We start from the raw sequence: 26420 nt of genomic DNA on the forward strand, positions 1-26420 counted from the left end.
CACATCTCTTCTGCACGTTGCCTTCGCTTCTCCTGGCTGGGCACACACACCCTCAACTTACACAAAGCGATCCAGAAGGGTGTATAGGGAAGAAAACGCTGGCGGTCTATTTGTGTTGGATAAATAGATCGTAATGTAATAATAGTAAAAAAGAACCAGGGTATGAATCATCCCGAGATAAACGTACGTAGGTAGTTAGAAAGGCAGAAATTTCCCAGCATTCAGAACATTCCTGGATGGTTGTCATCAGATCTGATTGTCAATTTGACTTCCTAGGGTCAAGACCTAGCCTGGGGCCACCAAACCATTTTGTACCTAATGCAATCTGGATTTTTTTTTTTAACGAGGTGAACTCTCAACAGGAACAACAAGATTCTCCTGCACAAGCAGAGAGTTACGGCACACCTGTTTGTCACTGTCACTTTGAAAATACCCTCAGCTGGGAACCTACCGTGTTTTCCCCAAAATAAGACACCCCCCCCACTGGAAAATAAGCCCCAGCATGATTTTTCGGGATGCTCGTAACATAAGCCTCACTCCCAAAATAAGCCCCAGTTAAGATCGTCAGCCAGATGGACGCATTTAGTACCGTATTTCCCCGAATAGAAGCCCTAACCGGAAAATAAACCCTACTGCCTCTTTTGGAACAAAACTCGGTCTTATTTCCAGGGAAATATATAAATTCAATAAATCTAATCTAATCTAAGTACAGCTCTCGCCTCATTCAAGATCTTGAGGCTTTTTCTAACATTCCCGGTGTGGGACGGAGGCCTGTCTGAAGCTGGAGTACAGGTAGTCCTTGACTTACAGCCACGACCGAGCCCAAAATTTATGTCGCTAAGTGAAACATTAGTTAAGTGAGTTTGGGCCCATTTTACGATTTTTTTTGCTGCCACTGTTGTAAGTGAATCGTTGCAATTAATTGTCAATATGTAACAGTAAACCTGGTTTGTTAAGTGAGTCTGGCTTCCCCACTGACTTTGCGTGTCAGAAGGTCGCAAAAGGGGATCACGGGGACCCTGGGACACTGCGACCGTCATAAATGTGAGTCAGCTGCCAAGCGTCTGAATTTTGATCCCGTGATCCCCGGGGATGCTGCAACGAAAAACGGTCATAAGTCCCTTTTTCCAGTGCCTTGAATGGTCACTAAATGAACGAAATGTTGTAAGTTGAGCACTAGCTCTTATTGCAACCATTAAAACTTGGACTTTTGTTTTTTTAATCCCAGGGAGCAGGGTTTGGATGGGGGGTGGGGTGGGGTGGGAAATGGGGAGGAGCGGCATTTTCTTCGAATGGAAGGCCAAAGTTTTGCGCGGGGGAGGGGGGGGGGCTCTAAAGAAAGAACAGGTAGAAGACCCCCCTCTTCCCTCCTTGCATTTACTGGCTGTCGTTTCCCTGGCCTCCAAACGGGGGGGGGGGGTGTCTTTTCAGAGATGCCTTGGAGAGGAGAGCATCTATTTCTATGCAAATCAGACATACTACCTCGATCCAAAGGGATCCCTTCTCTTACGTATAACAATAATCCACTTCCTGCAAAAAAGCCGCTTCTCCACTTCTTCGACAATTTGGCAATGTTCCGTGAGCAGGGATGTTTGCTCCCAATTCTTTTCAAATGACCACGCTTTTTCTCCCTTTGGCCTTGGGATCTCCAAAACCTCCTTCCTTGCTTGCTTTTTTTTGGCATCACGGTTACTTGCTCCTGCAAGGTTGTGGCCGCAATCAGAAGCAAAGGCAGGAGTGAGTAACTCTGATTTTTGGTGAGCGGTTCCGCCTAGGGCAAGCCACTCTTCTCCCATAACCCCCAGCCAAAAGAATTAAAAATAAAATCCGAACCCACAATTACTTGGCTGCAGGTTAAGCAAGTCTTAACTGAGTCAGCCGTCAGTGATCCGGCTAAAAAACAAGAGTTTAGTTAAAATGCATTCAGACTTTAGGCTGATATGCCCAGCAACGGCCTTCTTCTTCAGTCGCTGTTGCCTTCCAGATATGTCAAGACTACATTAGCCATTATCCCCAGCTAGGAAACATACAGCAGGTATCTGGACAGGAAAAGCTGAACGGGTTGCTTGATTAGGGAGTAAAATCTTTCCCAACCTAAAATGAGCAGTTCTGAGACTAAATCTAGTTTTTGCCCCTGACTACAAGTTATTCTTGGTCATAAACACCCGGCCAGTCCCGATTAAGGCAAACCGGTTTAATTAGACAGCACCAATCCACTTTGGGGCGCGCGCCGTACACCCTTGGCGCTTTTATACCACTGATCCTCCGGTCTGGCACGCTCCGAAATTCCTATTTGCGGGGATCCCACAGGACTAGTTGGTCCTAACTTTGGCGGGTTTCATTTGGGAATGGGGACTTTCTGCCTTTGCAGCAGGGCAACCGCGTGGGACACGGATGGATGCGTTCGCACGTGCGTTCGCTACCCCTGCTTGGGGGATGGGTGGGAAATCCTGGCTCCGCGGGAGCCATTGTGGGGAATCAGAGGATGAAATCGGAGAAGAGGATCCCGAATCGGGCTCTTGGCTCCCCACCATTCGCACTTCAGCCTGGAATTCAAGCCCGAAACGGGAATATATTTTCCCCCCCACGCCAAAGACTTTTTTCCCCGCGAAATCATAACCCGCTGCCAAATGCCAAGAGGCTGGATTTGGTTTGGGAAGGCGAGGCTGCTCCCAGCAGGCAGACAGGACCGTCCGGCACCCGGGCCGGGAGGCGGGAGACCCCGACACGCTTCTCTTTCAACTCAAGATGCTCCCGGGGAAGAGACGGCGAGGAGTCGGTCCGCGCAAAGGCCGGCGCGACGCGTGTTGGCAAACGCGGCGGTGGGCAGCGGGGAAGCGCGGGGCTGCCTCTGGCAGGAAAGCCTCGCGGGGTCCCCCCACCCACCCACCCAGCCGAACTTTTCCGGCCGCCCTCCCGGCTTGTCTTCTCGAGATCTGCCCCAGGAAAGCCGCCCGCTCACCTGGTCAGGTGCGATCCCGGCGCTGCCGCTGCTGCTCGCGGTGCTGCTGCTGTCACAGCCGCCTTGGACTGCCGCGCGCCCGGTGGCCGCTGTTCGAGGAGCCAGGTGTGGGGGGCGTGGCCAGGGACCTCCCTCATTTGCATGCCACCTGCGCGCGACCCCCCCCCCCCCGCGCTCCGGCTCTATAAGGGCCGGGCGCTGCTCTGGGCGCCGCTATTGCGCTCCGATCTCCTTGGAAGGCGCAGGCCAAGCCTCTCGGGTAAGGCTGCCCGGTGGCTGTTGCCCGCAAGCCGGGAGGGGCTGGATTCAGGCGGGACCCAAAGCCTCTGGGTCTGGCCGGAGACTTCCCTTCTCTCCGGCCACCTGGCTCCGGAGAGAGAAAGAGGGAAAGAGAAAAAGAAAGAGGGAAAGAGAAAAAGAAAGTCGCATGCCTCTGTGCATGCGAAGAGTGCTTCTGTCCTCTGCCAGCCATAATCTCCGCAGCTCTTCTGTTCAAAAAGCCCCGGCGGGGCTGAGGCTGCTGCGGGTGGGAAGCCGGAGCGAAGCGGTGCCCACCCACCCCACCCCGACCGACGGCTGGGAGCGCTCCTGACGGCTCCCTCGGAGGCGGCTGGCAGGGAGGGGGCGAGGGGGGGGGATGTTCAGGAAGAAAGTCGGTCCCAAGGATGCCTTTTCTCTCCGAAGTTCCTTCTCTCGCTTCGAAAGAAGCCAGCTTGGAGGGAAAGGGGTTCCCTTCCTTGGCTTGTTGCTGCGCCTGCGGAACGCCTGGACACCAGGCGGAGGAGAGTTGGGGCCGACTGGAAACCTGGACCCTTACCTGGGGTTGTTGGAGAGTTCCCCAGCCTCAGAAAGACTTCAGCTAAACCCTCCCCACCCCCACATTTCAAAGAGGTTGGGCCCCTCCTAATCCTTTGCCAGGACCACCGACCCCCTTCGGTCCACGTTTGGATGACCTTCCTGCGGAAAACCTCTGACTGACCCTCTTCCCGTCTCTTTTCCAGATCCGCGGGCAAATATGACCTTTTTTGATGGCATCTACCCCTTCTACCCCCAATCCCAGAAGCCCTTCGTCTTTGACGTGGACCTGATTATTGTCATCATCGTCTTTTTGGTTATCGCCTTCAGCTTCTTGCTGATCCTGCCTGGAATTCGAGGCAGAGCCGTAAGTAGCGATCCCGGCCTGAGACGGAGCGTCCGTGAAACTTTCCTACGACTTTTTAGCCCAGCGGAGCGTGGGGGGGGGGAAACCCTCACATGCTCAGTTCTTTAAAGTTAGCTTGGATTCACTTGGTGGGCAGTTTGGTGACAGTCGTGGTTGTTTGTTTGATGGGGGTTCAGTGTCTTGAGTGAACCCCAGAAAGGAGGGCTAATTCAGGAAGAGATTAAACGGACCGTGCACGTGGTGTGGGTGTTTGTATGTACACATTCAGCGGCAAGGAGGAACTTTGAGGGAGACGAGTGGCTTCTAAATTTGATAAATAAAATAAATGCAAACTCCGGGAAACTTCGCTGGCCACGAATATTTTGCTTCCCCTAGACCTAGAACAATCTGTACCATAATTTAAAAGCGGGCGGGGGGGGGGGAGAATTGATGTTTGTTTGATTTTTCCCTAGCGAGAATTTTTTTATTTTATTTTTAGAGACACACATTTCTTTCTTCTTGTGGGGTGGCTTTCTCTTAAAAAGCCAGTTAATTGCCTGCTTTAACCTAAAATGTAGAATTCTTCCCAGTTTTTTCCTGCCCCTCTGAAGTGGTCTTTAATGCGGCAGATTAAAAGGGCGACAGCTATAATTTTCAGGATGGGGGGGGTGAGCAAAGTACACAAGAAACTCTATATGAAAAGAGAGTTAAGTAGGGATTGCATTTTAATGGGGAAAGGGAGAACTTTGGCGGACAAAAATGATGTCTTAGTTTGAAGAATAAAAAAAGTAAGATCTTTTTCTCTTTCGGAGAATTGGAACGGGGGGGGGCGGGGGGGGGCGGGAAGGGAAGCTATTGTTGCTGTTGATAGAGAAACCGCGATCTGTTTGGGTCAATTCCTAAGTGGGATCCCAGGAGATCAAACATAGATTGAGACTGCCTTTGCTGTGCCCAGCATTTCAAACATTGGATTTGTTGAATTTTGACCCCTTATCCTTGGAGAGCTCAGAAATCAACACAGCAGGTTCTCCTCTCACTTCACCCCACTTCCCAAAACAACAGCCCTGTGAGGTAGGTTGGGCTGGGAGAGAGTGACTAGCCTTAACTCCCCCATGAGCAAGTGGAGGCTGGGTGCTGATCTCTGATCTCTTTGTCCACAGAGGCTATATTGGCTTGTTCGGGTCATCTCAAGCCTCTTTATTGGAGGAGTGATCGTCGGTAAGTCGTGGTTTCCTTCATTTATTTATTTATTTATTTATTTATTTATTTATTTATTTATTTATTTATTTATTTATTATAATCCCATTTATATCCCGCCCTTCTCCGAAGACTCAGGGCGGCTTACAAGCTTAGCAGTAGCCTTCATTCTATGTATATGCCTGCTTATTAGGGCTTTCACACACACCCCAAGCGGCATTATTACAAAGTCATCTTATTGCCCCCAACAATCTGGGCCCTCATTTTACCTACCTCGGAAGGATGGAAGGCTGAGTCAACCTTGAGCCTGGTGGGACGCGAACCTGCACTAATTGCAGGCAGCTGGTGTTACTTAAGGAGGCATTAGCCCACTGCTCCACCAAGGCTCTATCTTAATTTTGATCTTAAATCGTGGGCGCTCCGTCCTTGGAGGTTTTTTAAGAAGAGACAGGACATTCACCTGTCTGAAATGATATTATAGGTTCTCCTGCTCGAGCAGGGGGCTGGACTAGAAGACCTCCGAGGTCCCTTCCAGCTCTACTCTATTCTAAGACAGCGAGAACAATTAATCAGTGGAACCTCCAGAGGTTGTGGGTGCTCCATCCCTGGAGGTTTTGAAGAAGAACTTGGGCAACCCCTGGTCTGGGATGCCATAGGGGCTCCTGCTTGAGGGGGTTAGACTAGGTGACCTCCAAGGTCCCTTCCAACTCTGGTGTTCTGATCTGGATTAGTCTTCTGGGTGGACAGGGAGCCCTTTTTCCTGGTGCTCAGTCCCAAGCATTTGCGCTCCGGGATCCTCTGGGAAGACTTTGGAAATCTTTCCCTTCTCCGCTACTCCCTTCCCGGGGTTCACGGAGTGGTTTCTCTCTTTTGCAGCCGTTCACTTCTCCTCCGACTGGGAGACCGGGACGGTGGCAGCCAACACCTCCTACAAATCCTTCAGCTCCGCCATGATCCATGCAGACGTCGGGCTGCACGTTGGCTTATCCGGGGTCAACATCACCCTGGTTGGTGAGTTTGCAGGTCTCGGAGCCAGGGTTAGAGATGGGGAGGGGAAGGTTGGACGCCATAACGGCCAGGGGGAATGTCCTTGGGAGAGACGCAGGTTGGACGACCGGGGCGTAAAAGGTACCTCAGCCCACAGAAGGAGGGAGGGCGTGGGAAGCGCGTCGGAAGAGACCCCTCTGGTTCTCTGGAGAGTAAAAGGAAACTTTCAGACTTGCAAAAATGTCAGACTTACAATAAAGAGAGAGAGAGAGAGGGAGGGAGGGAGGGAGGGTGGGAGAGAAGCCCTGGCTGTGCTTCTTGTCTGGACTACCTCGAAGGGCTGACAGGTACACTACTAGGCTCTTTGTAAGGGCAAGCAAGCAAAGGGGGTTTGTTGATGATGCTGGGCTTCTCTTGTGGGAATTCTGTCGGAGGCTGGTCTAAGAAGGGAGAGAGGCTGAAGGTTACAGAGAGGGAAGAAGAGGCTGAACATTCTTCCTTTATGCCCCTCCCTCCCTCCCTCCCTCATCTTGCTTTTCCCTTCCTTCATCTCTCCTTCCTTCTTTCCTCCTCCTCCTCTCCACAAACTCTAGTCCTGATGATGTTACCTAGTTGGGTAATGAAATGTCTGCAAGAAAACAAACAAGCTCAGAGAGCGCCAAGGACCCTACAGTCTTCCTTCCTTCCTTCCTTCCTTCCTTCCTTCCTTCCTTCCTTCCTTCCTTCCTTCCTTCCTTCCTTCCTTCCTTCCTTCCTTCCTTCCTTCCCGATTAAATTACTTAGCAGGGACTTTGGAGCTTCTGACCAAGAGCTTTTGAAATGGAGGAGAGGGAGATGTAGCCAAAGCTGCCAGTTGCCCATCCTTTTTGTAGTGTGGTCCTAGGGAGATCTGCAAAGGCTCTGGTGCCCGATGCAGTCCCAGACATTGTGGGCGATTAGGGAAACACTAGCTTTTGCAGTTATTTCACCCTGATAACTATAGCTCGGTTGAGATGAGGCACCTTGAAGCCACCATGGGGCTCACAGTTCTCAGTCCTGATCCTGTTTAGTGGCTCATCACCTTCTTGCCTCTTGGCAGGAAAACCCGTGGAGCAACTCAACGAAACCATTGATTACAACGAAGAGTTCTCCTGGTGGTTTGGGACCAACTATGACAAAGAGTTTGAAGAGGGGCTGAAACGGGGGTTACCCAGCCCCATCCTTTACGTGGCAGAGAAGTTCACCGACCACAGTCCCTGTGGCTTGAGCAACGTCTACCGCATGGCGGGCCACTATGCATCTGCAACCCTCTGGTAAGGGCCATTGTCTTTCTCACAGGTGGATTCATCCAGGCAGAAGCTAGAAAGAGGGAGGAGTTTGGGCCCTTGGCCAGGTGGACGTTTCCGACAGATGACCAGCCAACCTCTGCTTAAAGAAACCCCACCACTTTTGGAAGCCATCAATGGTTGCTCTGTTAAACAGCCCCCTATGCTTAGGGATTTCTCCTCTCCCTGCCCTTCCCCCCCCATGCAATTCTGACCTAGGCTTCTAAAGGACCCCCAAGTGGCCCTTAGGCTGAAGCCTCCAGCCCCCCCACCCCCACCCCCAAGCACAGGCTCTTTCCACTTCACTGAGGTCAGTCTAACCTTCTCCTCTACGGCTTTGGTCCACTGAAATCAGACAGCCAAGTGTGTGTGTGTGGGGGGGGGGGAAACGTGACATAGAGAACTCGGAAAGTGAAGTGGCTGATTCTGCTGCCCTGAATGAAAACAGATCCTAAGACTTCTGATCATTTCTAACCGAGAACCCCCACGTTGGAGGGGCATTCCCTTTTCGTGGGAATGCCCCACTGCCTGTCCCCATCCCACCAAGGCCCTGTCCCATTGCTGGGTGATATTTCCTTTCCAGAGCAAGATTTTAGAAAAGGAAATCATCTTTGCAAGGCTAATGGGACTAACCCCATTCTCCTCTCTGCCGTCTTTTGCGCTTTGGGCTAACATGGAGGGCAAAACCCCCAAACCTCCTCTGTCCCCTAACCCTTGTGACTTTTTTTTTTCTTTGCAACTGCAGGGTAGCCTTCTGTGCGTGGCTGGTCTCCAACATGCTCTTCTCCATGCCGGTCCCAGTTTACGGCGGCTTCATGCTTCTCGTCACGGGGGCCTTCCTCATCTTCGCACTCCTGTCCTTCTCCACGGGGAGGAATGCCTGGTGTGCCATCCAGTTTGGGTTGGCGTCCCTGAAGCTGGCCTATGGGGCATCTTTCTGGCTCACTTTGGCCACAGGTGAGCATCCCAAAGGGTTGGTTTTTTTTTTCCTGGAAGCGAAGAAATTTCAATCCTGGCCATTCCACTCCATGCAATTATTTAACCCATGGAGCTCACAGCAATAGCTGTTTATTGAGCTTCACGTTGCCCTTGTGACAATAAGTCTTCTTTGGGACATACACCTTCTCCTCTGGGTGGGCTTATCTACCTGGAGCAGGGGTGTCTCTATAGGTTGAGGTTGAGAATGTTAAAGGGTCAGCCATGATGGTGCGGTCCAAACGCTGCTAATTTTTTACATGCCTCACACCAGGCTCCATGTACACAACTTACTAAACCCAAAGGCAAGCCAACCTCATAACTCTAAGCATGGTTTAATTTAACCAGAGTCAGCAAGGGGTGCAGATATGCTTGTTGACCTTTTTCCCTGGACAGTATCACGTGTCGGTATAGCACAGGGGTAGGCAACCTCGGCTCTTTTATGACTCATGGACTTCAACTCCCAGAATTCCTGAGTCAGCTATGCTGACTCAGGAATTCTGGGAGTTGAAGTCCATGAGTCATAAAAGAGCCGAGGTTGCCTACCCCTGGTATAGCACATGTGTTGGAAAAGCAAAGCTGAGTGATGGTTTGGGGGCGCCCCTGTTTCATGCTGCTGGCTTCTCTTTTCCAGGGCTCTTCTGCTTCCTTGCTGGCATTGTGGTGATAGCCTTGCACTTTATTAAGCCGGACCTTCTGAAAGCATTCTTTGACCTGGCTGAGGATGAAGAGGATGATGAAGGCATACTGGGTGAGGTGTACATCAACCCCTACTTCCACCAGGCCCAGACACTTTCTTCTCAGCCTGATTTCAAACTGACCATCAAGAACAGCTAAAGCCCAACTTGACCTGGGACTTGCTTGAAGTGGTCTTTCAAAAGGGACATGGATGGTGCGGTGTCCTGGCCAAGCCACTGAGAAGCAATGGTGCACTGTTATGAACTGACTCCTTTTGGGGCCATCGTAGGCTTTGGTAGGCCAACCTCATGAACGCATTGTTTGGGTTTGAAGAACATTCATGAAATGCTTCTCTTGAAGGATCTGGTGCCAATGCCAGCCAACCCAGGAAAGGGGTGGCGTCAGTAAGAGAGATGGTCCTAATATTAGCAGGAGGGGAGTATGCACAGCAGATCCCATTGGGGTACCACTGAGGACCTCTCCCATCAATAGACGGAGTGAGGCAAATGCTTTGAGCAGCAGATACTGGAAGAGGAAGGGGTACAAGATGGATGTCATGTACGGTGTGCGGCCTGCCCTTGGCTTGGTGCACTCAGAAGCCCTGGAAGATGCTGTCCTATCACAACAGACTCTGACCCAACCACCAAGGAGTTTCTGTAGCTGGAGGACATGTCCTTTGTACCAAGCAGCAAACTACTTGGGCTGCTCCTGTTGGATGGAGATCCTTCCTCACGTCATGGACCCAAGATTTTTGCCAACTGAATATTTCTTTTATTTGACTTAGGCACTGCCTGACTCCAGCTGGCTCTGAGCGGCTTTGGAGCATACAGCCAACACATCCATAAGCAATAAAAAAGCACTCCATTTTGTGGTTCTACAAGGATGCAACCAGGCTCCCCAAATAAAGGACATAAGGAGGCTAGAGTCACACTAAGAGAGAGAGAGCAGAAATGTTTAATGGAAGGCCGCTATTTCCTCTCTACGAAGCTGCCTCCAGCCAAAGGTCTTTGCCAATTGGCTTCACATAGTTTGAAGACACCATAGATGTAGACAAGAAAAGAGAAACCTGGCTTGATCTCCTGCCAAACAAAACAAAACAAGTCATACCTGTATATCTGCAGATCACCCTAGCCTAGATTTGAGGTTTTTCTTTTCGGTATATGGCAACATGCATGGGGGGGGGGATCAAGTCCCTCCCTTTTCCTTAGGGGCTAAGCATTCTGGCCACAAACAGAAGATCTGGAGTGAGGGCTGGGCAAATATTCATCGTGAAGCATTAGCAAAACATACCATTGGAGGAATATTGACCATGATCCCTGTTTTGTTCTGTTAAAGTCCTTGTAGGTGCCTCCAAGCATGATGGCCCGGCTCTTACTCAGAGGTGGGCCTTTCAAGCTACTTATGGGTGAACTACATATCTCCCTGGCTGTTGTAGCTATTCTTGTATACTTCTGGGCTGAGCACAGCTCTGCTGGCGAGCACTTAGGAAGCAGTAAGGGTGCCTTAGCAAATTTCTTCTGTGACCTGATTGTAACTCTTGTTGTATTTTTTTGCCAACAGAATAGTACTGTAGCTGTATTATTTATTAATAAAATTCTGGAAATGATTCATGTCTTTGAAGACTTATGGATTTTGGGAATGAAGGCTGCTATCTTTACTGACTTAGCTTTGACTCATCTTTTGGTCTGAGAGTTTGAATCAGGTCTCCCAAAGTTGATTCCACCATGACTCGCCTTCCCCAGATCATCAAGCCCTATCGGAGCTCCGTGGCGTGACTTCAGATGGATATGCGTCTCTTGAAATAAATACCTTTTTGCAAGCAAGGCTTGCTTGGTGGGTTATATTTCCCCAAAGGAGGAAAGAATCCAGAGTCTCAGCTAACAGAGGAATAAGGATGGTTGGTTTTTAGTCATCTCTTCTTTTAGGCACTGGAGCAAACCACAAATTTTGTTTCTTTGACCTCACACCAAAGATCTGGAAAAGTTAACAAGTACAGCTTGGCAATCTCTGCGTTCATCTGCAGATCACTGAAGTGATGCTGGAGTGCTTATTATTACAGGATGTACCTGCCCAGTGTCTACCTTGTTTTCCAATGTATGGACTCTCTCTCTCTCTTTCAATCTCTCTCTCTCTCTCTCTCTCTCTCTCTCTCTCTCTCTCTCTCTCTCTCTCTCTCTCTCTCTCTCTCTCAATCTCTCTCTCTCTCTCTCTCTCTCTCTCTTTCTCTCTTTCACTCTCTCTCTCTCTCTCCTCTCCTCTCTCTCTCTCTCTCTGCCTCTCTCTTTCAACTTCCATTAAATTCCACTTCCCAGCAACCACAGCACACAGAATCAATAGGTGTTTTTTCCCCACACTGAAGCCTTATATATATTTTTTATTTTTTACATCTGACTGAGAAAAGCTTCCAGGAGCCCCTCTACTTTTCTTCCAGAGTTCATCACATCTTCCTGGCTTCTTTGCCATTAAATGTATTTTGCCAGCAATTTCATTAATGTCGGCATTTCCTACAGTGGGAAATGAGAATCGAAAGAGACAAATTAGTCGGACACATAGCATATCAATCTCCTCTGGCTGCTTTTGGCCTCCTCCAAACTAGGATCCCTTCAGGTCAAAGAAATCCCAGGAGGGATTTGTACAATACACAGATCCAGCCTCCATTTTTTATCCTGCAGGGATGATAGCAGTAAAGCAAGAAAGAAATCTATGGCAGTGGATCGATGTGAGATAAAGCAGTCAGTGAGTTACCATTTTAAGAGCAGGAAGAGGTGTCACATAGGACTAAAAGAGAAGAGAAAAACATGGCTTATGTTTTGCTCGGCAGAAAGCTCCTCAGTTCAGTTCCCATCTCTGGAAAGGAGGAGTAAAATTGTTGCCTGAAAAAAAAATATATGGGAGGGATGGTTCTTATCTAAAGAACCAGTATTTCATTCAGGACCATGGGAACTAGAAACTCCACTTTTTTTTTTAGGGATGGGCCAATGCATCTGTGTGGTTTGCAGAAAATCACAGTTGGTCAATTCTTTGCTTATGAACAGTTGGGGGAGGGGAAGAAGGCAAGGGAGGAGGAGGAGAAGAAAGAGAAGAAGGAGAAAGAAAGAAAGAAAGAAAGAAAAAAAGAAAAGAAAGAAAGAAAGAAAGAAAGAAAGAAAGAAAGAAAGAAAGAAAGAAAGAAAGAAAGAAAGAAAGAAAGAAAGAATGCAAAAACTAGACTAGGTGTTGCAGCAATAAGGAGCCAACTGGAGGTAGTTGATCAAGTGCCAGCCCACCAGCATTTAGCCTGTCAATCAATCAGCTCCCTGAGAAAGGACCTGGGCAGGGTTCTAAGAGAAACACGCAGTGAAGGAAGATGCATGGAGGCAGAGAAAGTAAAGGTGGGCGTCATGACAAGCTGTGTGGAACCCTGGCAATTGCACATCCCTTCCAAGAGGAAACTGGAGAAATCTCACCTGTTCTTCGGGATCCTGTGTGCTTTGGTTCTCCTCCAGAAGCTTCTGTTGCAAAAGGATTTTGAGGAGTTCTCTGGTCAGTAGGTCATTCATGCTGTCTATGATGCTTGTGACTGCAGGACTGAAGCCTCTGGGGGTATGGGTGAGCTCTGCTCTTTCCAAGGATGATGAACGGAGAGGGATGGTACTCAGGGGACTCTTCTTCCCCATAAAATGCCCTAGAATGATGCCCATATGTAGAATTTTAGATTAAATAAATCAAAGGGGTGGTTCCAACCTCTCCTGGAGATTGATCAAGTCCACTCCCTTCTCGCTGCTGTCATGAACACCCCTTTGTCTTGGCACTTTGGTGTCAATTGACACACTTGTTCTATAGTTATCCCTCTCTCCCTCCTTCCTTCCTTCCTTCCTTCCTTCCTTCCTTCCTTCCTTCCTTCCTTCCTTCCTTCCTTCCTTCCTTCCTTCCTCACTACCTCACTACCTCCCTCCTTTTCCTTCTTCTTTAATCCTTGTTAGTTTCGCTACCTCCATCCCCCAAAGCAGGATTGCTTCTTACTTTATTATTTATCAGTTAGCCGAAGAAATAGCATTCGATTTTTTAAAGGACCAAAAAAGTATTGCTTTTAGTGTTCCACCGCTTTTAAATTTGGAGCTGCTAAGGAAGAAAACTCGCCTTCCATCCACTCACGCGCTGTTGGCATTGATAAAAGAAAAGGAACCGCATATTCAGGAATAAAATTATTCGTGCGCCCTGAGTCCTTCGGGAGAAGGGCGGTATACAAATATAATAAATGAAATAAATGAAAAAGAACAGAGACCCACCCAGCCCCGCGCTTACCGTTGCTCATGAGAAAACAACCCAAACAATCAAAACCGGGCTGCTTTCCTGCCCTAAGAAAGCAGGCTGGCAAACTCGAGAGTAACCCCTGGGGTCTCTGAAGGGAGAGCTGGCCAATCGGTCAGGCTGGAATCCAAGATATTCCCAATTTTAGCCATGGATATTCCAATATCCATCGCCACCCCGCAAATAACAGGCAATCCATATTAGCTTTGCGGAGCTGTCCCTCTCCGGGTGCTGAAAGGAGGCTTCCCTCGTTGTTGCGGCGCGTTGGAACAACGCCGTCCCCACCCCAAAGGTGGAGCGAGGCAGGCATCAGGTGGAGCACCGTCTCCCGGCGCTCTTCAGAAAGGCGAAAGGCTGCCGAAGCCCTGAAATAAAGCAGCTTCGCCGCCCCATCAGCCGCAGAAGCGCGAGGGAGGCTGCGAGGGAGCTTCAACTCGGCGCCGGGCTTGACTTTTTCCGCCCCCGCTCCCCAACAGCAGCCCTCCAAGTTAGCCTTAGGGGATCCTAAAGGGCTGCGACCACCCGGTCCTTCTCCTGTTTCTCTGGAGAGCTTCGCAGAGATTTAGGGGCGCCCGGCTGATCTCAAAGAGCCCCCCCCACTTCCTACCAGCGCGGCTGGACCCCCGATTGTTCAGAAGGCGGTGGAGGGCAAGGGGCTGTTGGCACTGCCAGCCCCCCTCGCCTCAAGCCCGGGGCTGCGCGGTTCTTGCCAGGTGCCCGGGGCTGATGCTCGGGGCGCGTCCACGGAGCTTCCCCTCGGGTGGGGGGGACGGGGACCCCCGTCGAAACAACCGGCGCCCTACCTGTGGCCCAGAGGTTCTCCCTGAGCCGGATGGGCCGGCTCCTCCTCTCGACGGGCGAAGGCGAGACGGAGAGGGTGGAGAAGAGGATGAGGAAAGCCACGCCGCCCACCCGCAGGCTCCGGCCTTTGGCCAGTCCGCCTCTGGCCATCGCGGCTCGACGGAGGGACGGCCTGCTGGGTCTCGTCTTGCCACCGGGGGGCGCCTTCCTGCCCTGCTTGCCCTAGCCCGTCTGGGGTCGTCGCCGTCTCCTCCCTCGAACCCGGCCCCGCTTTAAGTAGCCGGGCAGCAGGGGCGGGGACTGGAGCGCAGCACGGTGGCCCGGCCACGTCTTTTGAATGGACGGGTAAGATCGTCCGCAATGACCGGTGGAGCTTCAAAAGGAGCCTGGTGGGGGGTGGGAAGGGGAGGGAAGGAGGGAGGCAGGAAGGAAGGAAAGGGAGAGAAGGGAAGGAAGAGAAGAAGGAAAGAAGAAAAGAGAGAGAAGGGAAGGAGGAAAGAAGGGAGGAAGGAAGGAGAGAAAAAGGAAAGGAAGGAGGGAAGAAGGAGAAAAGAAAGGTAGGGAAAGAGGGAAGAAGGAAGCAGAAAGGAAGGGAAGGGGAAGGAAGGAGAGGAAAGGAGGAGGAAAGAAGGGAGGAAGGAAGGAAGGAGACAAAGGAAGAGAAGGAGGGAGGGAAGAAGGAAAGGAGGAGAAAAGAAGGGAAGAGAAGGAGGGAAGAAGGGAGGAATGAGAAAGAAAGAGAAGGGAAGGGGCGTCTAAACAATATTTGATCACCACTCTCCAAAATTTAACTCTCTTATAACCGTGGAGGCTTAATCTTGGCAACAACAAAGGATCAGAAAGCCTTTGAGTGCACACAGAGCAGCCAGGGAGAAGTAAGAGGACTAAGTAGCCAAGACCTTTTTCCAAATTAGCCCCTTGATTTGAGATGGCCCTATAAATGGCCATCTGGAACCCCAAAGCCCAAGGAAAGTCCTCCACAAAAGATTGAGTCTAAGCAGGATGCTTGAACGTATCTTGACGACTGATGCCTGGAAGTGGGGGGGACGTTAACCCAGGGGGAGCTAGTCCTCTCTCTCCCCATCTCTCCTTTTATAGACCGGGGCCAGGCAGAAAATCTTGATGGCTCCCCTTAGCTCCCTAAATCAAGGGACATTTCATTCTTGCCAGGGGGCATCAATCACTCCTTGCCATGAAAACATCGGATATTTGGGGTGGGGAGTGCTCCATCACTGGAGCGTTTCAAAAATAGACCGGACAAGCACTTGACTGGGATGGCATAAAGCTCCTGCCATTTTGGACCGGAAGATCCTATGATTCTCTGCTCTGTATTGTAATAATTGCTAAGCACATTGATTTGTGCTTAGATTGTAAGCCGCCCTGAGTCTTCGGAGAAGGGCGGGATATAAATGGGATTAAAAAAAAAAGCACATTCCCCTTAAAATAGGTCACAAATTACTTCATTGTTTTGGCAGCCACCAATGAATACGGTCCGACCTGCGACAACTGTCCTAAATCACGAGTTCTTCTGGCCACAAAACCACTCTGTCGCCCTCTTGATATCCCGAAGGCCGCTTTTGACCTCTTTCCCCCATTTTCGCAACCTCTTCGCAGTGGATAAAGTTACAGTAGGCTTATTCCAGGAGTGCCCTTTCCAGGCCATTAAACAATTTAAATTCCACGTTAGGCTTTAGAGGGGGTGCCTGGGGCAGGCTATTGTCCTAAAGAACATAGCTTCCCTCTGAATTAAAAAAGCTGCACAAAGATCTAGCAACGCAAGATGGCATTATCCATTCTTAAAACTCTTGTTCTGGAAGCCACGGATTGTTCAAATTTGGGATTAGGCGGTGCGTGGGCTTGTAGGGTGCAGAAGAGGATTAAAGGCCTGTGGGATTTGGGGGGTGGGGGTGTTTGTGGAGGGGTTTAACTGTCGGAAGTGGCTTAGCTAGCATCAAAGAGGGCCAAGCCTTTCTGAGGATTAGAGGCAGGAGGTGCAGTGGGTGGAAGGAAGGGACCCCAGTTATTGGCAGCTAACTTCCAGCAACCCTGTAAACATTTTGGAGGCTAAAGGATGCAAAAAAAAAAGAAAAAAAAAAGAAAAAAGTACAGGTAGTCCTCAATTTAAAAGTTTAGTGACCGTTCAAAGTTACAACGGCACTGAAAAATGAGACTTAGGACCGTTTTTCACACTGACGAGCTTCGTAGCAGCCCCGTGATTATGTGATCAAAATTCAAGACGCTTGGCAACTGACCCATATTTATGACGGTCGCAATATCCCGCGGTCACGTGATCCCCTTTGGCAACCTGCCGACAAGCAGTCAATGGGGGAAGCCGGTTACACTTAACAACCGCGTTACTCGCTTACCAACTGCAGGGGGCTCACTTAACAACTGCGGCAAGAAAGGTCCTAAAATGGGGCCAAACTCGCTTAACAACAGTCTCGTTTAACGACTGAAATGTTGGGCTCCCTCGTGGTTGTACAGTGGAGGACCAACTGTACGTCTCCCAGAGACCCCCCTCCGTTGGGCAAAACATACTCCCTTTTTGCTCTTTCTGAAATGCTGCCACTTAGAAGCGAAATGGGTGTGGGGAGATGTGGGGGAAGAAGTGTCTTATCCAGCCGCTTTTGAGGGGTAACACCTTTCTTCGCAGCAATTAGCCGTCCCTCCTCCTGCATAAAACAATAGCAGCTTTTCCATTTAATGCTGCAAAGGTGTTGATTAGCAACATTTGCGTTGGAACCAAGAAAGAAAGAAAAAAAAGAGGCAAAAGGCAGCGTCCCTGGGACTTAGAAGGGAAAAAAAAAAGACTTGATTAATAAATGTTGATGGGGACCCCAAACTCAAGCCATTGTCCTCTAACCAGCCGACTCCGCAAGCTTGTTGGAAGCGTAAAATCGGGAGTCGGAGCGTGTCTCTTTGATTTGTCAGCTGTGAGGATCGGAGCCAGCTATCTCACAGGTGGGATTCATTCAACCAATCCCAAAGAGAAGATCCCTGGTTAGGTGGCCGAGTCAGTTAACCAGGATTCCTGCCGTGACCCAGTTATGCCTCTTTTGACGAAGCAGCAACAACTGCAGTGTTGACTGCCTCCTCAAGGGCAGAGTCACAATTGGATAAAATTAAGCCACCCACGGGAATGTGTTTTACAGCGGCTTTGCTAACAGCGGAGGTGGTAAGAAAAAGAAAAAAAAGAAAAAAACCGCATCAGATATTAATCAGCAAAGCTAAAAATGCGGCGAGAACAGCTACGGTGTTTTGATCCTGAACCATCTCATCCCAATGGGACTGACCCTGCCCCATACCTGCTGGAAGAAGGGACATGCTCTGGGGCCTGTTACTTAAGAATCCCAGCTGATGGGGTCCAGAACAGCCTTTCCTGCCCTCTAGAACAGGGGTCTTCAAACTTGGCAAGTTCAAGACTTGTGGACTTCAACTTCCAGAATTCCTCAGCCAGGCTGGCTGAGGAATTCTGGGAGTTGAAGCCCACAAGCCTTGAACTTGCCAAGTTTGAAAACCCCTGCTCTAGAACATTGTGACCCCTGCTCTAGAACATTGTGTGTGTCTGTGTCTCTCATACTGGACACGGTTAATGGATGGAGAGAAGATTCTATTCCCACCCTGTCTGTATCTTGCCCCCTCCCTTAGCCACCTGTTTTTAATATTACCATCTTAATATTTTGATGTTTTATACTGTTGTTAATACTTTGTGGTAAGCTGTCTAGAATCACCTGAGGGGAAACAGGATGATGGCATATAAATTTAATAAATACATTTTTCCGAGGCCCAAAGCATTGGCTCTTCCTTGTCATAGCAGGCCATGTGGGTACCTGGTTTCCGGCATGGCCATAGCACTTAGACTTATATACAACTTCACAGTGTTTTACGACCCTCTCTAAGCAATTTTTACAGAGTCGGCATATTTGCCCCCAACAATCCAGGTCCTCATTTTACCAATCTCGGAAGGATGGAAGGCTGAGTCATCCTTGAGCTGGTGAGAATCAAACTGCTGGCAGTGGGCAAAGTTAGCCTGTAATACTGCATTCTAAGCACTAGGAAGGAAGGAAGGAAGGAATAGTACTTAGACTTACATACTACTTCACAGTGATTTACAGCCCTCTCTAGGCGGTTTAAAGTCAGCCTCTTGCCCCCAACAATCCGGGTCCTCATTTTACTGACCTCAGGACGGAAGGCTGAGTCAACCTTGAGCTGTGGGAATCAAACTGCTGGCAGTGAGCAGAGTCAGCCAGCAATACTGCATTCTAGCCACTGTGCCACCCCAGCTCTTCTTTGGCACATTCATACTAAAATTAAAAAGCCAACTTTTTGAATGTGCAAATTCCAGCATTAGGTCCCAGGCCTCTCCACTCAAATGTCTTAAGATGACCTTTATTTTTATTTGGAAGAAGAAAAGGTCTTTCCTGGGAGCGTCTCCAGCCATTAACCAGAATCAAGATTTTCATACTTTTCAACCGAGTCAGCTGAGAAAAAAATAAAAATAAAAATCCCCTAAGCTCAGGAAAAAAAAAAACAAAGGCAAAAGGCTTTGGCTTAAAACGTTTTTAATATAAAAAATTCACCGATGTACAAAAATGCTAAAGTGTGACGAACTCTTCAAAATACTGAGATTAAACCTGCCCGTGACACAGCAGTCGTAGAAAACGAAAATGCCAAAATCCAACTCGGATTAAGCAGCAGCGAAATGGACACACTTCACATCCCGGTCTACTTGGAGGGTGACCCACGCCTCCGCCGGTGAGGGGCTACTCTCGGTGGACGAGGACAAACAAGCCCAGGAGGAAAAGGACAGTGTACTGGTGGGGAGAAAAGAACAAGACAGAAATAACTGAAGCGTTCGCCCACATTGCAGGAATTTCACCGTGAGTTCTAGTCCCACTTTAGGCATGAAAGCAAAAAAAATATTTAAAAAATCATAAAAACACCCCAAATGGCACAAATTTTAGGCACACGTTTGCCACCTCTGTGGATGGGTTTGCATCCTGCCAATACGCTTTATTTTCATCTTTTAAGCAAGGTTTCTAGAATAAGCCCCCAGAGCAAGGGTAGGCAACCTTGGCTCTTTTATGACTCGTGGACTTCAACTCCCAGAATTCCTGAGCCAGCCACGTTGAGGGGAAAGGGAGGAGTTTCCAAGCTGAGCCAGGCTGGCTCAGGAATTCTGGGAGTTGAAGTCCCTGAGTCATAAAAGAGCTGAGGTTGCCTACCCCTGCCCCAGAGGTTAGGCTTCAGCACACTGCTAACGCATAAGTAACGTGCAAACTAGAATGCGTGATTTGCACGATAGGCCGAGACGAAACGAACCAAAGGAGGTTTTGTAGGATGGACGGACGCAAAATAGCGACAGCAAACTTTAAGCAATGCAAGATGGAAGGTTAAAACACGCATCCGTCCTGGGAAGAGTTTAAACTTGAGGGGGAAAAAATGTTATGGAGGTTTGGTGTGCCTTGTCTTACTTTGTTAAAAAAAGTGGTTTTTTTAATGTTTAAACTTCAGAAAATTTGATGTGCCTTGTCTACTTTTTTTTAAATGTTCTCTGGCTTTTCTCAACCTCCAATTTATGTTCCCAAACCAAACCAATTTCCAAGACCTGGGAAGGTCAGAAACGGTGGGTCTTTTGCACCAAACCATCATTGACAGCCAACTGCCGGCTTGAATGTGTCTCAGGACCTTGGGTTTCAGCCGGACTTTGAAAGAGACCCAGAACCCACCTGTACTGTCTGAATGGTGGTTTGGTTTTGCCAATGCACTGCGTCACCTCAAGAGAGTAAATGAACAAAAAGTCCTACCTTGAATTTAGGGTAATCGTTCATTAGAATGGTTACTATTCCAATGTACGGCACGAACCTAAATCGGAAACAAAGTGATCCTTTTTAGATGCTGGAATGGCTGAAGCTTCCTGGGCTTATCGGTAGCCGGGAAACAAGAAAGCAACAGATGTAGGACTTTTGATAAAACAGTGGGGTGCCTCCCTCTTCCTCACATGCAGGTTTTTAAAAAGACCTTCATGGAAGCTCAGAAACAATGCATCATCCAGAAGCAGGGGAGCCCAAAACCAGAGGGCCTCATTTATCCCCAACCGAGACACAAAAGGAAAACGGGCTTTATGAAGGAGACTTGACAGGCAGAATCAAGGTTTCCAGGAATAACGTCTTTCCCATCTTGGAAATGGGCAGAAACAATCAGAGGGAGATGTCTATCAAGATTCTTGATCATCCAGGCCATGGTTATCCAAACGGTGCTTCTCAAAAGGCAACTGAACTTTCTTGGGGTTCACACACACACCCCTTAAAAAACCAATCTTCAGAGGGCTAATGATCCTTGGTGGAGCAGTGGGCTTGGTGGAGCAGTGGGCTAATGCCTCCTTAGGTAACACCAGCTGCCTGCAATTAGTGCAGGTTCGAGTCCCACCAGGCTCAAGGTTGACTCAGCCTTCCATCCTTCCGAGGTAGGTAAAATGAGGACCCAGATTGTTGGGGGCAATTAAGCTGACTTTGTAATAATGCCGCTGGGGGGGGGGGCGAAAGCCCTAATAAGCAGGCATATACCTAGAATGAAGGCTAAGCACATTGTGCTTTAGATTGTAAGCCGCCCTGAGTCTTCGGAGAAGGGCGGGATATAAATGGGATTTTAAAAAAAATGACTCCAAAGAATATAAATCCTTCCATTTGCCCCACCAATCAGTCAGAACCGAAGAAGCTTCTGGGATGAGAAGTGAAATGTCTTCAAGGGGGGGGGAAACCCCCCAAGAAAGTCCGGTTGCCTTTTGGGAAAAGGGGAAGATTTATTATCTAACGGCAGGGGACAGGACTGAATTCTGCAGACGGTGGTTACGCTTAGGACGGCATGTCCATTTTACCATGCCCGCCAGCTGGCTTGCGCCTCACTCACCCTCTCGCTCTTCCAACCACATCTTTCTTCTCCAGCCAGTGTTGCCCTTGTTTGTACAAGCCTCGATCATCAACTGCATTGTTGTCGCCTTTGGTCAAAAACTTGATGTCGCCGTTTTGCCTGGCACAAGGGGGGGGGGGAAGACCACCATTAGCGAGTGGGCAAAGCAGAATGCAATCACATCGTGAGGAGGAAAGAAAATGCCAAGTGAATGTGTCACCTTACACCAGTAGGCAGCCTCAAGCTTTTAAACTGGTTTCTTCTTCTGAGTATTGTAGGTCAGAGGTCCCCAACCTTTCGGGCACCAGGGACCGGTTTCGCGGAGAGGTTTTCCCGCGGACCGGAGGGTGCGTGGTTTTGTGTGCTGCCTGCATCCCGTGGATGGGGCTTTGCTGGTTTGTGTGGACCGGTTGCTGGCATGCCGCAGCCCGGTACTGGTCCAAAGACCGGGGGTTGGGGACCCCTGCTGTAGGTGGTTTGTGAGAGGGTAGATGCCTGGGATTACTCCTCTTTTTCCTTCCACAAAGTTAAGCCTAATTAAAAGAATGAAATTTCCCCATCCCTCTCTGACAGTTCACATCGCAGTGTCCAATATGTCTTCGAGTAATCATTACAAGAATAAACTTGAGTTCGCCGAAACAACTCTATGGCTTCGGCTTCTCACGTTGATAAGGAACACCAGTGGATCCAAAACTCTCCCCTCTTTCCCCATTCCCACCACCGTGGACAAGCTAGAAGCATTACGGCGGTCCTAAAGACAGGAGGTTTCGTAGCTTGACGGACACAGTGAAAAGTGACCTAGCCACAGACTTCGGCAACTATCACCCATCCAAAAACCAAGACGTACTTTTCGTGGATTTTCAGGACCCGGTGCACGATTGGAATTTCCCTTCCTTCTATCCTAAAGACCACGATTTCCCCCACTCTGATTGGCTCTTCAATGCGGTTGGTCAAGAACAGCAGGTCTCCTCTGTGAAATGCAGGTTCCATGCTGCCACTGGAAGACCAAAGCATCGGTTGATAAAAAGAACTCAAGCTCTGCATTTTGCCTTCAGGTGAGATTAGCCCTGTCAGTTTTCAAGGGTTAAAGACACACACACACACACACATATATATATAAAACGATCCACTACTGATTACCCTGGGAACCTCACTGGAGGTAGAATCTTCGCACGCTTCCCAAAAATTCTTGGCCACTAGCGTTGGGGGAAGTCCCAGTAGAGTTGGCCAGTAGAGTTGGGGGGTGATGTTCCAGGGCGTGGCATCTCTCATGGATGGGACCCAGAGCATGCTTCTCTTGCCAGATGAAATGGGATGTATAGATACCGCCGGGGACAGACAGCTGTTACTGTCCTATTGAATGACAGGCCCTGGTGGGTTTTTCTTTAGATTTTTAGATGCAAAATAGATGTTTCAGCCTTGGGCTTAAGGCCCCTACTTTAAACTTCTGATTTCCCCTTCCAATGCACCAAGTTTATTGGCTCCTGTATTAAAGAGATGCTTTTCTCTGTTTCAACCATGCTCACCCTGATTAGTAGTCACGATGGGATCTCTCCCCCCACCCCAGCACGCCAAGAAATGGGAAGCCGAAGTCTCAAAGAATGAAAAATTGGAAACACAGAGTGTTTCGGAGGTCCCCTTGCAGGTAGAAGGGGAGAGGCTTAAAGTCCTAAATCGTGCAAAGTGGAAGTAACAGTAGGAACTGCCCTGGGTCCATTTCCTAGAGGAGTTAAGACAAGAAGGCTGCCTTCTGATTTTCTGTCACAGACGCGTGGAGCACACTCTGTACCGTAGGCGCCAAGATGTTGCACACGGATTGTGTCTTTCTGTCTTCCCCGCCAGCTGCCTTCCGCAACAGATTTTTTTCCCCGGCAGTTTCGCTTGCTCATTTTGTACTCCCTAACAGCCCTCCCCCACACCTTGTTTCAAGCTTGCAAATAAATGCTTTCTTTTCTATTCTTTCCCATCTGTTTTCTCTCTGATGTCATGTCAACTCAGTTGCCAGGTAAGGAGTATCTTATCTTTTCATTTCTTTTAAAAAAAACGGGGGGCGGGGAAGCGCGGGGCTTTGTGCTGAATGCAGGTAGGTTTTTAGAGGGTATAATCTGTACAATGTATTTGTATCACTGTCCCTATAAGGCTAGCGGAGGCAGCTATCCACGGATTCGTTTGCTCAGAATACATGGAAAACAATCAACTTTGTACTGGCTATTCAGTCAATTCAGATAGTCCTCGACTTACAACCATTCGCTTAGTGATTGTTCGAAGTTACAGCAGCACAGGGAAAAAAGTGCTACCTTCTGGTGCTTTGGAGAATAGCTTGACTCCCTCTTCTTCGTGGCAGCCCCTGAGATACTGGAAGACTGCTATCGTGTCCCCCCTCGTCCTTCTCTTCATTAAACTAGACAGACCCAATTCCTGCAACCGTTCTTCATATGTTTTAGCCTCCAGTCGGCTAATCATCTTTGTTGCTCTTTTCTGTAGAGTCTCACTTGTATTTGAAAGCAGATTCTTTGACAGAAGAATGGCATCGTAACTCAAGTACAATCTGTAAACCAGTCAAGACGGGCCCTAAGCCTAAACTCTGCCCTTTTGTCAAGATAACACTAGTTCAAAGATCACACTATGTTAGCAGAAGCCACATTCCACCACCACCACCCCCCGCCAAGCTATCACGGCCGCCTCTTCCTTCCTAATCTCACCCAGTAGGATGGGTCGAGCCCCAGATTACCAGAATGATTTTACCTAAGTACAACAACGATGGGACTCTCGCTGCCCGTTGCCACCATCAACCCCTTCCAGATCATCAGCGCCGAGGAAACGATCATCCCGAAGTTGAGAACCTGGTAATAGAGCTGGGAAGGGAGAGGGGTTATCACTGGGAACTTGAGACAGTCCTTTGCAAAACACAAAGACACCCCCCCACCCCTTGCAAGGCGCTCTAATTTGGGCACATCTTTCAAGGCAATGCCCCACACCCTTTCAAATGACAAGCCACCAATTTAGAAGTCTTTCTGCAGTCAATAGTTCGTTCCACTGGGGATTGCAAGCAGTTAGGCATGAAAGCTGGCTGGGTAACATTGGGCCAATCACCAGGAGTCTGAGAGTTCTAGTTCCACCATGGGTACAAAAGCCAGCTAGGTGACTTTGGGCCAGTCCCTCTCCATCAGCCCAAACCACTTCACAGGGTTGCCGTTATGAAGAAAAGAGGTATGTCCACTGCCTTGAATCCCACATAATGAAGGCAGGCTTAAAGAAAATTTCTTTTGGCAAGATCTGGATCAGGAAGGCGACAAGCCTCTAGTTTCCGTTATCCGTCTCCTTCCCATCCAGGCTCACCAACCTGCCTGTTCTTTATGCTGCGCAACTCAAGCTCCCCAACAGCACTCACGGACACATTAATCATAAAATTACACTGTTGTCTCTTTTTTACAATAATATATATAATAACAGGGGTTCCCCAACCAGGGGTGCGAGATGATATTCCAGGGGGTGCAGAAACTTGGGTTTTTCAAAATTATAGTGTATATGCATAACTCATTGCTGTTCTTTTGATAAGAGATAAGATAACCTTTATTGTCATTTTTTTCACTGTGGGCCCAACGGCACACATCAAAAGTGAAATTTAGTCGCCCGCTCTCAAAGTGAACGCATACATGACACACACCTAAACATACTATATACAACATATCTATAGACCCACATCCCTACATATACATATCTATAGACCCGCGCCTATACATAACAAATAAATATTAAACACTGTCCATCTTGAATATATAACAGAAGGAACTCTTGTAAGGGGTGTGAGAATATACCAGAAGCGTTGTAGGGGTGCGGGGTACAAAAAAGGTTGGGAGCCACTGTATAACAACATAAGCCAAGGCGAGGGACATAGTTAACCGTTGTGTTTTACCCCAAAACGCCACACACACACACACACACACACACACACAAGCAAAGATAGAAATATCAGCCCCCTCCATTGGTTTCCTTTGGCCCCTTTGCGTCTTCCAAGGACGTTGCACGGGACCTGGACCTTCCACACTCCTGGACCCACGGGCACACCCGCTGGGGAGGATGGGATTTGTAGTGCAGGGCTGCTGGAAGGAGGCCGGGCTGTGCTTTGCAGCAGAAAGGGGGGGGGGGGAGAGAGAGAGAGAGCAGTCCCCGCTGGGTCACGTGACCTACCCCCCATGCACACATCGGTTTTACAAACCCAACCGGGGGATCCAGCGCACACACACACATACACATATACACGCGTGCGTGGGGACCGACCCCCGCCCCCTTTTGCCCCCTCCCGGCGCCCCCGCGAACCTGCCGCTTATTCATCCGCCGAACATCGTCCAGAAAGTCCAGGGACAGCATCCCGCCGGACGAGGAGGCTGCAGCCGGGAGACCCGACCGTCTCACACTTCCGCTTCCGGCCGCCGACATCAATATCCGGCCAAGCTGGTGGCGGGGGGGGGGGGAAAGGAGGGAAACATATAGGTCCTAGACCAGCCCGAGGGAGCCCTGTTAAGAGGCCTGCGGGGGAAGACGTCACTTCCGGTTCTGCCCGAGCAGTAGAGCGTAGGCGGGGGAAAGAGCGGCTTTTTTGCTAAGCAGGCGTGATGCAAAGTCCTCCCGGCTTTTGTTTTTTTTTTGCCTCCAATCTGAAAATCAGATTTTAGATGAAAGGCAGTTTCTTTCTTTCTTTTTTTTCAGATTTCTAGGCGCGCCTGTCATGCCTTGTTGTAATGCAGTAAAATTCCCCTGCAAATCCTTAAGGAATCCCGTTCAAAGGTGTTAAAGGCGACAATGTCTTTTGAACAATAGATTTGAGTCTTGGAGACCAAGAAGAGACTTCTTAGCTAGAACTGGAAAGCCATCTGCCATTTACTCTGATATCTATTTATTTATTTTTCAATCTCCTATTGTTGTGTTTCTCATCTTTGGGAACTTTTAAGAATCGTGGACTAAAATTCCCAGAATTCCCCAGCCAGCCATGCTATGTGCCTAATTCTAGAGCGGGTGGAAATTTGTCTGAAATGGTATAGGGTTTCCTGCCTGAGGAAAGGGTTGGACTAGACAACCTCCAAGGTCCCTTCCAACTCTTGTTATTGTATTGCATTGTATTTACACATTATGTCCGCTCAAGGGTTCACACAACACAATCAGCTAAGATATAATT

At 49.0% G+C, this 26420-nt stretch overlaps 3 protein-coding genes across 4 annotated transcripts; 1 reads left to right on the top strand and 2 right to left on the bottom strand.

Moving 5' to 3' along the window:
- Positions 1–3977: 3977 nt before the first annotated feature.
- On the top strand, positions 3978–9433 carry DUOXA2 (dual oxidase maturation factor 2; the record flags this gene model as incomplete). The annotated part of the gene is made up of 6 exons (XM_081337784.1): positions 3978–4124; positions 5264–5321; positions 6177–6311; positions 7366–7579; positions 8337–8548; positions 9201–9433. The coding sequence occupies 6 exons, from the start codon at positions 3978–3980 to the stop codon at positions 9401–9403; spliced, it is 969 nt and encodes a 322-aa protein (XP_081193910.1). The 3' UTR covers positions 9404–9433.
- A 1699-nt stretch (positions 9434–11132) lies between these two features.
- On the bottom strand, positions 11133–15104 carry NMB (neuromedin B). Its single transcript, XM_081337550.1, has 3 exons — positions 14338–15104; positions 12691–12908; positions 11133–11748 (listed from the first exon to the last, which is right to left on the bottom strand). The coding sequence occupies exons 1-3, from the start codon at positions 14483–14485 to the stop codon at positions 11707–11709; spliced, it is 408 nt and encodes a 135-aa protein (XP_081193676.1). The 5' UTR covers positions 14486–15104; the 3' UTR covers positions 11133–11706.
- A 3776-nt stretch (positions 15105–18880) lies between these two features.
- On the bottom strand, positions 18881–25703 carry SEC11A (SEC11 homolog A, signal peptidase complex subunit). Of its 2 annotated transcripts, XM_081337549.1 has the most exons (6): positions 25565–25701; positions 23990–24099; positions 22092–22241; positions 21245–21364; positions 20143–20200; positions 18881–19149 (listed from the first exon to the last, which is right to left on the bottom strand). In XM_081337549.1, the coding sequence occupies exons 1-6, from the start codon at positions 25682–25684 to the stop codon at positions 19099–19101; spliced, it is 609 nt and encodes a 202-aa protein (XP_081193675.1). In that variant the 5' UTR covers positions 25685–25701; the 3' UTR covers positions 18881–19098. The 2 variants fall into 2 exon arrangements, with proteins under 2 accessions (XP_081193675.1, XP_081193674.1); XM_081337548.1 differs by lacking the exon at positions 20143–20200 and having other exon boundaries at positions 25565–25703.
- Between the last annotated feature and the right edge of the window lie 717 nt (positions 25704–26420).

Source organism: Vipera berus, assembly GCF_964194415.1.
Source record: "Vipera berus genome assembly, chromosome: 12".
Taxonomy (NCBI): domain Eukaryota; kingdom Metazoa; phylum Chordata; class Lepidosauria; order Squamata; family Viperidae; genus Vipera; species Vipera berus.

Coding starts and splice junctions, on each gene's coding strand:
- NMB (XM_081337550.1), bottom strand. CDS start 14,485: ATGGCCAGAGGCGGACTGGCCAAAGGCCGGAGCCTGCGGGTGGGCGGC. Junction 12,909..14,337: donor GGAGAACCTCTGGGCCACAG/GTAGGGCGCCGG, acceptor GCATCATTCTAG/GGCATTTTATGGGGAAGAAG. Junction 11,749..12,690: donor CACAGGATCCCGAAGAACAG/GTGAGATTTCTC, acceptor TTCCCACTGTAG/GAAATGCCGACATTAATGAA.
- SEC11A (XM_081337548.1), bottom strand. CDS start 25,684: ATGTCGGCGGCCGGAAGCGGAAGTGTGAGACGGTCGGGTCTCCCGGCT. Junction 21,365..22,091: donor GTCCTGAAAATCCACGAAAA/GTACGTCTTGGT, acceptor CCCTTGTGCCAG/GCAAAACGGCGACATCAAGT. Junction 19,150..21,244: donor GTGGTTGGAAGAGCGAGAGG/GTGAGTGAGGCG, acceptor TCTCCCCACCAG/TACACTGTCCTTTTCCTCCT.